We start from the raw sequence: 16,757 nt of genomic DNA on the forward strand, positions 1-16,757 counted from the left end.
CAGTGGAAAACATTTAGCAGTGCTTCACATCTGTGGAGCACAAAACGACTTACAAAAGCAGTGGGAAACAGCTGCAGAAATGCTAATTATTTGTCCAAAGTTACACAAGTCAGTAGCAGAGCTAGAAATAGAATCCAAGTCTCCTGATTTAATTGTCTTCTGTCCTGCCCATTGAACCATGCCACTGAAGTATACTGCCTTTTAATATATATTAGGGTTATCCTAGCTTGTTAAAATTGCACATTCACTCAGATAGTCTGTTTATATGACTTCATGGGTTTTGGCAGCACTGCCATGTTTTGAAACCTTGCTCTGTTAAATCAGCACATCCAATAGTTACTTGTAGAGCACCTGTTTAGGCCAGTTGGCTTTATCCTTGACAAACTATTGACATTCTATCTAACTTGATTTTTCCAGTTTATTTTTATAATCTTTACTTTCACTATGCAAGTGTTGTCCTTGACGTGCACAATGTAAACAGAAATGGGGAGTTTTATGGTATTAATTTTACCTCAGAGCTGTTCTGTCATCATCTTTGTTGGAAATTACATGTGGAACAGGAATATTTAAATTCTGTGCAGTAAGCTTGTAGGTTCATTACTACATGTAAGATGCCAAAAAAGCCATGGATAACTTTGTTGTGGGCTTTTTATAAAGTACGGCAACTGGGGTGGTAGCAGGTTCCAAAAATCTGAATTTAGAGATGCCATTTTGTGAACAGTACAGTAATAAAGCTAAATGCATGTATTCTGGAAGATGAGCTGGCTCTGCGGAATGGTAATAGGACACTAAAATCTCTCTCATCCAGCTCATCAATTCAGTTTTCATCTATCAAAGAAGTGAGAGTACCACGGTTGTTAGCTTATTTTGTAATCTAATTCTCCATGCTATCCAGTCAGTCATGAAATACTTTATTTGGTGCTGACACACTATATTATTAATGTGAAGATATATTTTGTTCTTTACTCTCTCAGTTCTGACTGCACAATAGCTCTAATATTAGAATAATGAAAACATATTGGGCACATGGGAGGATTTGAGGATGCACTAACTGCCTTAAAATTAAAAAAAAAAAAAAAGGCAGGAAATTCAGTATTGTTTTTCTTATGCTTATTGTAATGTTGCTTTTTTGAGATCAGTTGTCCTTGTTTTGCATTTTTAATAGTAGTATAACACTAAAATGAATTGCATTCATATTGCAGGGCACTACCACTGACATTATAATTATTATGAATGCAAGTTGATGGGACAACTTCTGCTGGAAAACATCTTCCCCTCTATTGGTGCTATAAGAAGCATCGGTGCTTAGTACTTGTTAAACTATCAGTTGCAAGTGTCCCTGTTGCACAGCGCAGACTCACCCCTGCGGCACCTCCTGCTGGTCGTCCTCGGGAATTAGCTCTTTGACCCAGGAACGCCCTCTGCAGGCTGGTGATCTGCTTGCCGTTGGCTCCTGGGTCCCTCTCAGGACCCCGGTGCCCTTCTCCCAGGGTTCTGCCTCCTGCAGTACCCCACAGTCTTACTGGGTTTCCCCACCCCAGGGGAACCCCCACTCCCTATCCCCACGTCGCCTCAGTCGTGGCTACTGCCAGTCTCTGTTTAGCCCCCATGCCCTGGGGCAGACTGCAGTATATCATCACAGGCAACAAGGGGTTTGGATTGGCTGCCTTTACCCACCCTCCGGCGGCCCCTCTGCAAGCCCAATACCTAGGAGGCCTAGAACTAGGCCCTGCAGCCTGGGGAGTTACTGGCCTAGGGCTTCCCAGCTCCTAAGGCCTTTCCCCAGCCCTGCTTCCCTCTAGGTCCCCTGGGTGAGTTCCCCAGCAGCCAGGCCTGTCTCCCTCTTAAGTCAGAGAGAGACTGTCCCCTCTAGCTTCCCTGGCCTTCTTATAAGGTCCTGCTGCTCAGTTTGGGGCGTGGCCCCCGCTGCAGCCACTTCCCCCAATCAGCCAGGGTTTTACCTTGCCCAGCCCCAGCCCTCTGCAGGGCTTTTCCAGCCCCTCCAGGGCCGGAGCGGGTAGTCACCCCGCTACAGTCCCCAGTAAAGGAATCCAAACAGCTCCACTGACAATGTAGCAAAGTTTCTGTCCTGGAAAGGGATGGTTGCTATTGAATCATAGCATTTTATTTATTGTATGTCATCATTATGCCAATGAAAACATTTGAGATGCTTGGTTTTTCAGCTGTCGTTGTACTAAATGTTTTACAGCACAATTAGAAAGATGTGGTCCCTGCCCCCAAAGAGTTTACAATTTTATTTTAGATGTAACCTATCAATCAAGGCAGTGGAGTGAAAGGTTGACACTGGTTTTAAGACATTTATATTTTTGAAGACTCAAAAGTATTGTTTTGTTTTTGTTTGTAATAGTGGAGAGGTATGTGAATAAAGAATTCAGAACCTCAAACACTGGGGTGAAAAGTATTCTTTCAAGCATTCCATACAAAGACTATAAAAATATACATTACCTTGTTCTGTTGTTCACTCAATACATCAGCTGTTTAGACTTGCAAGATTCTTGTTGAAACTGCAAGGGATCCACAATAAATAATTCAATCCAAGCAGAACGAAAACCTGCCCTGAAAGAGCGTTCAACCAGAATATAAATCCAGAACTCCTTTTATTCTGTGTGTGTTGTATTCAGTAATAAGACCATGTCTCTGCCTAGAGATCAGGATGATCTGAAAAGTAAATTCAAAGCCTGAGGCTGCAAGCACCATAAATAAAATGATTCCATAGGGCTTGGGTCTCTGTTGTAGAGCGGTGCTGTTTTCACAAGAACCACTAATTGCAGCTAAGTTATCATAGTAAGGGCAGACTTTACCTCTTTACCATATCTGTTTAGAAACTAATATAGTTAAAGCAGTACAAGCCCTTTGTCTTTTTATGTGCAACAGAAATAAACTGTGCTGTTATTAATACCTTTATGCTGGTGATGCTGCATCCATGTGCTTTAACTATATCTGTTTCTAAACTGATGTAGTTAGAGGTACAAAAACTGCATGTAGATCAGCTGTAACATGCAATGTGGGTCTTTAGAAGGGGAATTGAAAGCTTAATCAAAAAGCTCCAGGTATGATGAATCACTGCATCTCATGAGGTAAATACTTCAGTCATTGAGAACACCCTGGTACTTGTTCTTAAATATATATAGTGATATTTTAATTTTCTTTTGGTAGAACATTAATAAGCAAGCTCTTAATATGGGAGTCAATTGTTTACATTTCATTCACATCTACCCAGATTGGTTGATTGGCTGACTTAGTTGGAGAGGAGCAGCACTCTATATATGTGGCTCTTTAAGAGGCTATAAAATTTTGAGGTAAACATGACTGGGTAGTAACTTAAGTTTAGCTTTTAAATGCATGTAGTCTACACTATGCACAATGCTGGGAGTCCCAGTGGAAGATATGGGAATACACTTGAGAGTTTTTGATATGTTGCAGTGACAGCAGATTATTAGAGGAAACATTAGCTAAAACTTATTAGTAGTGCAGGTACATACAGTGGCCTAGGAGAACGTTTTGGAGGGACATAGTAGAAATATAATAAATATTTTGCTGAAGTCCAGGAACCATGCCTGCCAAGTAGGGATGGTTGGCATGTGTGGGGATAGAGTCTAGGCTTAGTAAAATATTAGTACAGAGTTGTCTCTGGCTCCACTGCGACCTGACTTCTGTTTGCCATTTCCCCCCTTCCTGTTGGTTTAAAAATGAACTAATAAACATTTTTTTCCTTTCTGTTTTATTAACAGACTAGAGACGACTTCCTGGGTCAAGTGGACGTGCCACTTAATCATCTACCGGTAAAAGATGTTTATATGCTCATATGTAATGGATCTCAAATTGAATATGAGCCAATAATGTGGTGCTGTTGTGAAAAAGGCTAATATCATTCTGGGGTGTACTAACAGGAGTGTCGTGTGTGAGACATGCGTGGTAATCATGCAATTCTACTTGGCATTGGTGAGGCCTCATGTGGAGTACTATTTTGGATGCCATGTTTTAAGAAAGTTCTGGACAAATTGGAGTCCAGAGGAGAGCCAGGCTTAGAAAACCTGATCTGTAAGGAAAGGTTAAATATATTGGGCATGTTTAGTCTTGAGAAAAGAAGACTGGGGTGGAGGGAGCTGATAAATCTTCAAATATATTAAGGGCTGTTGTGGTCAATTGTTCTCTATGTCCACTGAAGGTAGGACAAGAAGCAGTGGGCTTAATCTGCAGCCAGGGAAATGTAAGTTAGATATTAGGGGAAAAAGCTTTCAAAGTATAAGCCTGGGAGGATGGACTAGATCAGAAGTGGTGTGCCAAGTCTTCATTTATTCACTCTAACGTAAGGTTTCACATGCCAATAATACATTTTAATGTTTTTAGAAGGTCTTTCTATAAGTCTATAATATATAACTAAACTATTGTTGTATGTAAAGTAAATTAAGTTTTTTTTTTAAATGTTTAAGAAGCTTCATTTAAAATTAAATTAAAATGCAGAGCCTCCCGGACCAGTGGCCAGGACTCAGGCAGTGTGAGTGCCACTGAAAATCAGCTTGCGTGCCGCCTTTGGCACGTATGCCATAGGTTGCCTACCACTGGACTAGATAAACTTTTGATGTTCCTTTCAGCGTTACATTTCTATGATTCTGTACTTTTCCTTGTCAGGGCCTTATGGGAGAAACTTTTACATAAATATTACACAGACTTTTCTCTCTACCGAAGGTGTAATCCCGTCTCTTTACAGCCGTCATTGCTACAGCAGCAACATTAGTAGCTATCAGGAGAGTGGAAACAAACTAAGGAAAAGTTCAGTGGCCCCACAAGTCACAGCAGCTTGGAGACATTTTCCTCCTTGGGAGTGTTGGGCCTGGAGACATGGTAGCTAGAGACCCTGCAGGCTGTCATCCATTTCTGTTGCTTCTTCCTTAGCTCTACCTCGACTATTGTGTTTAAAAGGGTGACTGAAATGCTAGCCCACAGTCTGGTCATTTCTCACTTAACTACTGTAATGTTCTTATAATCGTCTTCTGGTCTCTTTTCACACTGCTGCCCCCGCTGTTTGGAACAATTTTCTTTCCTGTGAGCCAAGCAAACTCAGTCTCCTCCAAACCTTCCCTTAAAAATCACTATTTTTACTTTGCTTTCTGTTGCTGACCTAACCCAACTCCACCACTCCTAGGCTTGTGTTTAATCCTATAAATGTGTGCGTTGTCTGTCTAAGATCATACGCCATTTGGGGCCTGGAAAATGCCTAGCATGTTTTGAGCACTACTTCAGTCCTAGTAAGAGCAGTAGCCATAGGCTGTGGTATGAGAACAGGGCTGTGTTAAAGGAGGGGTTAAAATGGTTCCAGTGCAACCGGGCCTATACAGGGATTTTTTTTTAAACTTCACTCTTCTTCCAAATGGTGAATTCAGGGGCCACATTTAATGCTTCATTGATATCTACACCAAAATAAGGGAGGGCCTTTCTGGAGATGGGGTTGCAGTGAGATGCACTGGCGTTGGGGCAGCAGGAATTGGGTGCACTGTGAAATTCAGTAGGATTGAGATTCTCTCAGATATGGGAAGGTCTGGGGGTGCAGTGAAATTCACTGGGATTGGGAACTTTGAGGATTTGGGGGGGTTCTGTGGGGACATGGGCCTGGTGGTGCAGTCGGATTCAGAGGGGTCAACATCGCAGGGGATGCAGTGGGATTTGATGGGGTGTGGAGTCTCTTTGGGGGTGGGGATACAGTGACAGGGAAGTTGAGGAAGGGGCTCTCAATCCTTGGGGTCTGTGCTGGGGCTGCTGTTTTTGCCCTCCCATTCCTGCTTCTCCCTGCCCCACCCCATTCCCTCTCTTGTGGGCTCAGCTCAGAGCCTGTCCCTATAAGATGCTGGGTGGCCAGTGTGGGAGGAGCCATGCCCCCTCCAGCATCTCCTGGCCCCTCCCCAGGTTCTAGGCTGCACCATCCCTGCCCAGAGCTGCTGCCTCTGCTCTGCTTCCCCATGGATGCAGGCATTTCCCACTCCTGTTTGCTGATGGGTGGGCCAATGAGTGGGCAGTACCTGTCCATGACAGGGTGGAGTGGAGTCAGGGTAGCTGTATGAGGCAGAAGCTCTGGAAGAAGCTCTGTGCAGGCCTCAGTGAGCCTTCTCGAGGTTCAGAAAATGTTGGGGGATCTTCTACCCCCATCTCCACTTCAAGCACAGGTTATAGCTCCAAGATTCACAGAGATATTAGCTAGATCTTTCACCAGCTACCATAGTCAATCCAAACCTTGCAATTAATTTGTGAAGAGCTTGATTGATGAATTCTTATGGTCAGCTGTGATTTCCAACATGAATATCTACAAACACAAGAGTGGTGCTCACAAGCTGCAGCAGGCCCGTGAAAAAGATCAGAAAAGTTTGAGTCTACAACGTTGCGTGAAATGTGCAAAGTTCAGCTGTGTTCCAGATGAAAAATCTGCTTTCACTTCTGAGCCTTCTTTAGCTAATGAGGATGTTGATTTGGGTTTGTCAGGTTTGTTGAGTGCCACAGTATCTGATTCTAGACACAGAAAGTTGTCCGCTACTTATGGACGTGGACAATGAACGTGGTTTGATTATTGAAAGCATGGGGCAGAATTTTGACTTTGACAAGAAAGATCCAGCTATTTGGCTCCAACTGATGAAAATCTATTGGCCTGTTTTTGGTAGAAAACTGTCCCATTGTTAATTTACAAGAAGACTTTTTGCCTAGTGAATGCTAAAGAAGGCAAGTATTAAAATCGTGGTTCTTTATCAAACGCCTAATGGGAAATTACACCAGTGATCTTGGTTCATGTACAGTTAGTCTTGCCACCTCATTCTGTTTTGCTTCTTTGCTTTTCCAGCCAAATTCATCATCTTCCTTTCATAAAACTGCATTCACAAACTTTTTGCACTTTAGTGTACAAATTTGCCAATACAAATGTTCAAAGGAATACATGGAGGCAATCACTCACTGGATGGAATTTGCAGAATGATTGGAAAAGGTTCTCACAATTGAGAAAGGTGTACAAACCTGCTATCAAGTGCAGAAGAACATGTGGTGCCATATTTTACATCATCTTTTGCTGTACTTAGGATGGAGAGATGAGAAATTAAACAGTCCTCATAGTGGAGTTTACTTGAAATGCTTGCAAGATATGATAGTGTGTTGCGAGAACATGTGGAAGCTACTAAAACCAGTACTGCAAAGGTGAGGTACTTATCACACCAAATTCAAAATAAATTTATAGACAGTATCGCAAGAAAGATATGGCAGACTATTTTTGATGAGTTTAGGATAACTAAATACTTCTCTGTTATGTTTGTTTGCACTCCAGATCTCTTCTGAATGAAACAAATATATCAGGTGTTAAGGTATGTTGAGGTTCTGAAAAACAGAGTGAAGGTTGTTGAGAGCTTTGTAGATACTCTTCCCTGTTCTGGTGTGGATATTAGAGAAGCTGGGGGGGAAACTGTTTAGTTATGGCTGATTGCAAGGGCCACAGCTGTGACCCAGAGCTAATGTGGCTGCAGCATACAACAGTGTTGAAAATCAAATTCAGCAAGTAAATCAGCACGTCTTTTGTCCCATGTGCTGCCCATTCACTGAAACTGGGGGGAAGCTGCATCAATGATTGTTCCTCAAGTTGGAATTGTTCAGAGTTTGTATACCTTATTTTCCGCTTCTATGGGCTATGTTGAAAAAGCATATTAGCATGAAAAATGCCAAAACATGACAAGATGGTCAGCAAAGGCAGAGGGAATCCAACCACTAAAAAATCAGGTTGAGGGTGTTTTTGATGCTTTTTAGACACGATCATGGCTTTACGCAATCTTACACTAGAACTTAAGTTGGAAGCTGAAAGCTTGCAAACCAGAGCTTCCAATTGTTGTTTTGGAAGAGAGAAGATATACTATCTCATCAAAAATTAACATTATGAGCAACAAATTTGAGTCTGGATCTTGACATTCAAATGGCTTGCAGTTTACTTAGTTGCCTTCAAGATGCTTTGTCAGAATTATGGGCTTTTGGGTTCATTGCATGTAAGAAAGCTCCTGCTTCGCAGACTGAAATGTTAGGAATATCCATGCAGCCCAAAGAGAAATAACGTCAAAAGAGAAAAATAATGCCGGGTGAACTTGCAAAGGACAAAAGATCATCAGATCCTGAAAAAGTTTTCAAAACCCATCTTAGACACAATATTAACACAATTGGAGAATAGTATGCATACGTATGATGAAGTCAGAAAGGTTTGCTTTTTTTGACGAGCAGGAAACTAAGTCTCAGCAGCGAAAACCTATAGAGGCACGCTTGAAACTTAGCAAGCATCTACCCACAGGATTTAAAGTCTGAGAGTTTTGAAAACAAGATTGAGCTCTTCGCCAGTTTTTGCAAATTAATCTTTAAGGATGACTTAGAAACAAAGGTACCCATTGATCTCCTTAGCTACATACATGAAAGGTCTTTAGGTGTGAGTTTCCCTAACATAGAAACAGCACTGCATATATTTTGCTGTCTTCCTGTAACCATGGCTGCTAATGAAAGCAAACTCAAATTAATCAAGTCCTAGCTAAGAATGTCCATGAGACAGGAAAGGTTAAGTGATCTGGCAGTTATTTCTATGGAGAACTAGGAAGCAAGGCAGATAAACTGGGATGAGCTAATAAATTAGATTGCTTCAGAGAAGGATAGGAAGGTCCCTTTGTAAAAGTACTTAGTGCTCTGTGTGTGTGTCTTTTTGCTATTAGTGGTGATGGGCAGATTTGAGTCTTCAAATCAGACCTGGAACACCCGGGTTACAGCACTGCATGACAAGCTGCTGAACAGTAGCTGGAGGCTTTTTAAGAAGCCCCCATTCATCTAGCTGGGGTTCTTTCGGGGTGACCGGTCCTTTGTGACTATTTTCTGTTACAGAAGAACTCCCCAGAAGCTAATAGTGAGTCTTCTACAGACATTACATGCAGAAAGGAGTAAATAAGGCAATCAAGTTAATGAAAATTCTACTTTAAAAATGTAATTTTTTTAATGATTGACCTTTGACTGTAGCAAATGTGACTAAAATAAAGTTTTACTGTTTCGAATTATTGAAGGGAATGTCTGTCTAAATAACTCTGAAGTAATAATGCAAATTTAGTAATGATATTCAGTATCATTTAGTATGCAATATTACTGTTGTACGGCTTAGGGTGATTAAATAGCAAGTGTGAAAAATCAGGACAGGGGGTGGTGGGTAATAGGAGCCCATATTTAAAAAAAATAAAATAAAAAGCCCCAAATATCAGGACTGTCCCTATAAAATCGGGACATCTGGTCACCCTAGTAACACTGTTGCAAAAAAATGAATGTAATTCTGAAATGTATTAGCAGGACTGTTGTAAGCAAGACACAAGAAGTTATTCTTCCACTCTACTCAGCACTGACAAGACCTAGCTAGAATATTGTGTCCAGTTCTGGGTATCACACTTTGGGAAAGATGTGGACAAATTGGAGAAAGTCAAGAGGAGAGGAGCAAAAATTATTAAAGATCTAGAAAACATGAACTATGAGAAAAGATTGAAAAAATAGTGTTTGCATAGTCTGGAGAAGAGAAGACTGAGTGGGGGCATAACAACTGTCCTCAAGTATGAAAAAGTTTGTTGTAAAGAGGAGAGTGATAAATTGTTCCTTAACCCCTGAGGCCAGGACAAGAAGCAATGGGCTTAAATTGGAGCAAGGGAGATTTAGGTTGGACATTAGGAGAAATTTCTTAACAGTAACTGTACTTAAGCACTGGAACAAATTGCCTAGGGAAGTTGTGGAATTTCCATCATTGGAGGTTTTTAAGAGTATGTTAGACAAACACCTGTCAGGATAATACAGGATGGTCTAGATAATACTTAGTCCTGCCTCAGTGCAGGGGACTGGACCAGATGACATATTGAGGTCCCTTCCAATCCTACATTTCTATGATGCAGTGATTCTGTTTTAGAAATTGTGAATAATAATATGAATTCTATGCTAGCTGTGCAATCTAAAACATTCTACACACACACACACACACACACACACACACACACACACACACACACACACACACACACACACACACACACACACACACATTCAGCCACTCGCTGATGTGGGATTCTCAGGGAAACTTGGTTCTAGTAGATAAATGCAAGTGGGGACTCTCTCACAGGAGCTTTCCAACTTGCTAAGTGTTGTTGCAGACCTCTCTTATCTTTGAGGTTTGCTATGGCTGGACCCCTTTTGCCTTAGGTTTCCTGGAGGGCCAACCTACCAATTTTAGTAGCTCCCTTTGGAGCAATTACACCTCAAAAATGCTGGAGATATTGTGCTGGGTCATGGAGGAGGGATGCAGCAAGGGAAAATGTCAAATGGCTGAAATTTAAAACTATGAAAAGTGGCTACCCACTACTAGCACTATAGTGTTACAAGGCCTTTTGCTCAGGACCAGCCTAGAGAACTAGGAAAGTGGCAGGCCACAGAGTGCCCCACTTTCCTTACAAATTGTGCAACTCAGAGCTTGACCCAGTCTCCCAATCCAGCGATAGGACTGGAGGTGTAAACAACTCATGGTCTTTTTGGTAGCTTGCATCCTCTCTTGGTCAGGGCTCTGCACATTGAAGAATCTATCTTTCTTTAATACATGTTAAATATGGAGGAAGGGGGATAGCTCAGTGGTTTGAGCATTGGCCTGCTAAACCCAGGGTTGTGAGTTCAATCCTTGAGGAGGCCACTTAAGGATCTGGGGCAAAAATCAGTAGTTGGGCCTGCTAGTGAAGGCAGGGGGCTGGACTCAATGACCTTTCAAGGTCCCTTCCAGTTCTAGGAGATTGGTATATCTCCAATTTTTAAATTTAAATTAAAGTTTGTCATGCAGATGTTGTTGTCCTATTCACTATATAATGCAGCTTTTAAATACATTTCTAAGCTACACTGTCTTGCACACCAGTAAAAGTTTTGGAGTGGCAGGGGAATGGATTATTTAAATATTTACTTCATAGGTGAAGCCATTCCAGTTGGATCAATATATGACTGCCTACTTATCACCATTTATTGGTCACAAAAAATCCAGGTTTGTTTTTTTCCAATAAATATTTATGTCCAAAACAAATTTTCTTTTACTTTTTGGCCTTTTTATGCTCCTTATATTCTGCCACCTATTTCCCTATTTTAAATTGTCTAAAAGTGAAAATGTAAAAATTTGAGAGCCCAGGGCACAGAAATCTTGGATCCCACCAAAAAAAAATATTTTATGCATAAATAAGTGTTTATAAATAAATCCTTGCTCCATTTTTGGTAGACCTTCTATCCATTAATGTTTGTAAATAAAGCAAAGTAACTCTGTATTTTATATCTTAAGATATGTTTGACTGATATAGTAATGTTTAATTTCTTGGTTGCAATCCTAACATTATTTGAACATACTTTTGTATTTAATAAATACTATATACCTTATCCTTGTATTAGCTTACATATATGAGGGTATAGTTTTCAGTTAGTTTATATTTTAATGTATGAACATAGTATTGTATGGAAGTGACAAATATTTACATGATAATAGAAATAATAGTATTATAAGGGATCCCTTATATATGGACAAATCAGAACTAATTCCTATGCTACGTATTATAGAAATGGGGTCCGATATCTATTTTTAATATTCATATTTAGCGGGAGAGGGATGTGTGTGTTCCATGTTGAGATATTGCACATATTCATTCAGAGCTCATCATTTTTTAGTGGTGAGGTCTGCTTGAGTCATAACACTGTTATTGGCTGCTTGTATATTAAGTAGTTGGAAGAGTATAGTGTAAGTTGTAAAGTTGCTGGATGATCATGTATTCTGATAGACCCAACAGCACATGTACTGTAATGTGTGGGTGAAGGTTGTCCTTTATAGGTGTGTATGGCAATCTACAATTTAGATGTGATAAGCCCCACTACTATAATAAGTAGTGTAATGTCGTACAAGATATTATAGAGCACATATGGTGTGAACAGTCATGCTATTTTTACATTCGTTTTTATCTATACTTTTTTAGTAGCGTGCGTTGGCCAAAATTAAAATGAAAAATAAAGAGCAAGAGCTGACGTAGAGGCACATATTGTGTAAGTTAGTTTGAAAAGGCGTTAGCTGCTCCCAGTGCTCTCTCCACAATCAGTAAGATGTCTCAACACAGTTCCGCTGTGCATGGCTAAGATTCCAGGCTCTGTACTTGTCAGTTATCCACATGCCTCGTAATAAGGTAACAGTAGTATTTTGGTGCTAAAGGAACCAAATAGAAAATTACTTTGACAGATGAAATGATTATCAATTTTTTTCTCATTCTTTCTTTTATTACTGAAAAGCATCATAATCGAAGAACTCTGAAACTTTACTAAGTTTTCATCCTGTCTGTTCTGTTGACTTGTTTGGCAAGTTTCTGGACTTTTCTGTACTTCAACTTTGCCATCTACAAGCTGGAGCTAATAAAGCAGAATTCAGGACTTATTGTATATGTTCTGTACAGCACTCAGAGTGGTAAAATATTATAGAAGTAAGGAGTGATAAATCTCATCTCTATACATATTTTAGGATCCTGTCCACTTGTTAACTCTATCTTCTTTAAAAGAATGAAATGTGTCTCTTATAGGAATTCAGTGGAAACGGAATGCAGGAAAGGACTTTTCAGCTGAAAAAACTGCATGGTACTTTAATTATAAACCCTGAAGGAATTAGTGTGGAGTTCTTTAAATCTTTGAATATTGATCATTGACTTTTCGCTTTTCACTTTTTTTGCAAATACAACACACAAAACATTGAATTTACAGTAATTTGGAAAGGAGGATGGCTAATGATGGTAATCAGTGCTCCTGGATCTGCTTTCCAGCTTTATGGTTCTATAATGACCGTGGACACATCAGTTGAGTCCACGTTTTCAGAAGTGTCCATTAACGTGGAGTACCCAGTTGGAGATACCTGTAATGCTCCCTCGTTCTCCAGTGGGAAGGGAGGCCACCCTGCCTCATTCTGTTTGGGTTCAGTCCTCAGGCTCAGATCACATCGGGGGGGAGGGTGAGCCATAAACAGTCTAGAGCTCTGGGCCTGTTTGACAGAGGCGGGCGGGTAGCACCCGGCATAGTTTCTAGCTCGTAGCCCCTCAGTGGGGTTGACAACACTTAACAGTCTAGGGCCCTAGCCCTCGGGCTGGGCTGGTGGTAGACTGTAGCCTAAGCCTCCCAGCCCAGGCAGCCAGCATATACACTGAGTCAATGAGATCTAGCCCTTTGGGCACAGCAGAGCAGGGGGCAGGCTTTAGCCTGGGCTTGTGTGCTCAAGCAGCCAGTAAACAAATGCAGTCAATTAGCCCTGGCCCTTTGGCAGGCAGGGCCGACTCCAGCTTTTTTGCTGCCCCAAGCGGCGAGGGGGGAGGGGAGGGGACCGTGATCGGGGGCACTTTGGCGGCAGGTCCAGCGCACCACTTCATTCTTTGGGAATTTGGCGGCCGGTCCTTTCCTCTGAGAGGGACTGAGGGACCTGCTGCCGAAGACCCGGATGTGCCACCCCTTCCCATTGGCCGCCCCAAGCACCTGCTTCCTGCACTGGTGCCTGGAGACGGCCTGTTGGCAGGGCAGAGCAGGGAGCAGGCTTTAGCCTACGCTTGGAGCTCAGGCAGCCGACAAACACACACAGTCTTGGGGTTTGGGTAAGGGGGAGCGCCCACACAGTCTAGGGGCCCTGAAAGGGGTTTGCGCGCTGGCAAACAGTCTAGGATGCTAGCAGGGGGGTTCACGGAGCACAGGCCTCGTGGCCTAAGGTGGAGAGTTGGCCACCCCAGGGTTGGGGTGGCTGGGGTACGCAGACCTCCCCTGCTTCACCGCCTCCCAGCCCAGGGCCCTAACAGTGGCAAAGTGGTCTGCCACTGGGTCAGCAGGGATCCAGCTGCAACACACTGACTGACACGCAGTCAGCCCTGTAGCCAGCCAGTCCTCAGCTGCCCCTGGGCTACTGCCTGCCTCCCCGGGGTTTGGTACCTCTAGCTTCCAGAGGTTCTCGGGCTCCTCAGAGTATGCAGCCACTGGCAGTCCCAGCAACTCCTCGTCTGCGTTCGTCTCCTCTGGGGGCAGGGCATGGCAGGGGGCAGGTTCTGCTCCTGGGTGCCACAGCAAGGCAGAGGCGCGTCTTCTCCACTGGCTCCGGCCCAGCTGAGCTTCAGAGGCTTCCTTTTATACTTCCTGCCGTGCCCTGGTGCTTCCGGCGAGGGGGGTGGGTTGGGTTTGGCTCTGCCCACCAAGGAGAGTGTAGTGCTCCCTTGTTCTCCGGTCCAGAGGGAGGCCATTCTGCCTCACTACAATACCCTTCTGATTTTGAGAGATGCTGAGGACTTGGAGCTCTGATGGTCTTCAAATGGAGTTCTGGGTGACCAGCACCTCCTGGAAATCAGATTTCTGTGAGCAGACAACTAGTGTATAATTCCAGAACTGACAACCCCAAGTGTACAAAAATCTTGAATTGGGCCCCAAAAGTTCATGAGTTTAAAAAAAAAAAACAATTAATTTTTGGTTCTCATTTGACTTCTGGTTTTTGAGTCTTAAGATTCATGTTCCCGAGCTTTTCCACAACCTTAAAGGCTAGAATGGGGATTAAGTGGGGTGGGGAGGGTGTTAAGTAAAAGATGAGATTCTCATGTAAGCAAAAGACTCCAAGAGCTACGGCTTTAAGAATACCACCAAATATCATGATACTCATGATAAAATTAGGAGAATTGGTAACACTGCACATCAGAAAATCCAACCTCTGTGCCTGATGTTACTTAGCTGCCTTGTGAATTTGTTGGGAGGCTTAGATGTCTTTGTGATGTGCTGCGAAATCCTGAAATGAAAGCTAATTTTATAGCTCAATAGTGTTTTATTAACCTTCTTCAAATGAGTAAGAAATGTTGTTCATATATTCATGCAGCTCCTTCTGGCTGAAATCAGAGCACAATTCCCTGTAATTTTCAAACATTACTGTTAGGTGGCTGGAGCAAGTTATAGTGACTTGTTTTAGTCTGCTTTTTTTCTTCCTCTCTTCACTGATTTGTAAATATTTCAATAGTGTACAGTAACGCCTCACTTAAAGTCGGCCGGGTTAACATTGTTTCATTGTTACACTGCTGATCAATTAGGGAACATGCTTGTTTAAAGTTGTGCAATGCTCCTTTCTAACATCATTTGGCAGCCGCCTGCTTTGTCCACTGCTTGCAGGAAGAGCAGCCCCTTGCAACTAGCTGGTGGGGGATTGGAACCAGGGTGGACCGGCAGCCCCCCTATCAGCTCCCCACTCCCATAAGTTCCCTGTGCAGCAGCTGCCCAGCAGGCTATCAGTTGCCCACAGTTCAGCTGTCCCTTCCCCCACTGCCATGTGCTACTCCTGCCCTCCGCCTTGGTGCTGCTCCCCGAGCCTCCTGCTTGCTGTGCAGGGGGAGGGAGGAAGGGGAGGAAAAGGAGGACTAATGTCAGGGTGTCCCCCTCTCCTCTGCTCCTGCACCCCGCTTACCTCATCTTCCATAGAGCAGGGGAGACACACAATGGGTCAGGACAGAGGGAGCTTGTTGGCAGCAGCTGCGGTCTCAGCAAGCTGATCTAATTAACAAGGCAGTGTACTTAAGCGTAGGGTCAGGTACTTAAAGGGGAAATGCGCATCTCTCTCTCTCTCTCTCTCTCTCATATGGGGTGTGTCTGTCTCTGTCTGCGATGCTGTCTCCCCTCCCTCCATTCCTGCTGCCTCGTAGACTGTAAGAGTTAACTGTTGAGGGCTCAGCAAACTGCTAGTTCATCATTTAGCAGTAAGGCATTCCCTGGGAAATATCCCACCCTCTGACTCTTCCACCTCAACCAAGCTTCACAATCATCATCACTGTGTACCAGTATTAAATTGTTTGTTTAAAACTTTGTGTGTGTGTGTGTAATACACTATATATATATAATATATATATATATATTATATATATATATGTATGTATGTATGTATGTATAGCCTTTTGTCTGGTGAAAAAAAATTCCCTGGAACCTAACCCCCTCATTTACATTAATTCTTATGGGGATATTGGATTCACTTAACATCGTTTCGCTTAAAGTCACATTTTTTCAGGAACATAACTACAACGTTAAGTGAGGAGTTATTGTACATAAATGATGGCTGGTCCAACTTACTGTTGGTGTTTATAGCGACATCTAGTGGACCTATTATTCAATAATATGCAACACCTGTAAATATCACCTCTTACTGGTAGACAAGCGCTTCCTTTGACTTTAGTTTATTCAAACATGTTTTTCAAGTGTTTTTAGTAAATCCCTATAACAATTGTAGTGTGTATTTGTGTATTCTTGAGAGTCAGCACTTCAATTTTATTTTTTTCTATGACTTTAGACAGAAGACCCAACCATGGAACGGCCATACACGTTTAAGGATTTCCTTCTCAGACCAAGAAGGTGAGGGGTTTTGTATCCAACAAAAATTCTGTTTAACTTAATAAAGAAATGATACTTTATTTTTAAAAGAATACTGCCTGATTAATCTCCTTTGTTAATATTGTCTTGTTCTTTAGCCACAAATCTCGGGTAAAGGGTTTTTTGAGACTGAAAATGGCCTATATGCCAAAAAATGGAGGACAAGAGGAAGAAACTAGTGAACAAAGGGAGGAATCTGAGGTAAGAAATTTCACTTATTTCCCTTACTATTTCCCCCCAGTCCCATATTATAACCATGCTGACGTTTTTGGGCTCATTAAAGACCAGGCATAAAC

The 16,757-nt window shown here is 42.3% G+C and overlaps 1 protein-coding gene across 5 annotated transcripts in view; it reads left to right on the plus strand.

Annotated features, from left to right (window-relative positions):
• The window catches only part of NEDD4L (NEDD4 like E3 ubiquitin protein ligase), a 342,440-nt gene that overhangs the window by 241,398 nt on the left and 84,285 nt on the right, over nucleotides 1-16,757 (plus strand). For 4 of the 5 annotated variants that reach the window (XM_045021773.1, XM_045021771.1, XM_045021772.1 and 1 more), the window contains 3 exons: nucleotides 3,753-3,803; nucleotides 16,382-16,443; nucleotides 16,560-16,662. In XM_045021773.1, coding sequence (XP_044877708.1) covers nucleotides 3,753-3,803; nucleotides 16,382-16,443; nucleotides 16,560-16,662 — 216 coding nt within the window. Of the gene's footprint in view, nucleotides 1-3,752; nucleotides 3,804-12,623; nucleotides 12,679-16,381; nucleotides 16,444-16,559; nucleotides 16,663-16,757 lie in introns of all 5 variants that reach the window. The other variant, XM_045021774.1, reaches the window with a different exon arrangement.

This window comes from Mauremys mutica, chromosome 6 (genome assembly GCF_020497125.1).
Source record: "Mauremys mutica isolate MM-2020 ecotype Southern chromosome 6, ASM2049712v1, whole genome shotgun sequence".
Taxonomy (NCBI): domain Eukaryota; kingdom Metazoa; phylum Chordata; order Testudines; family Geoemydidae; genus Mauremys; species Mauremys mutica.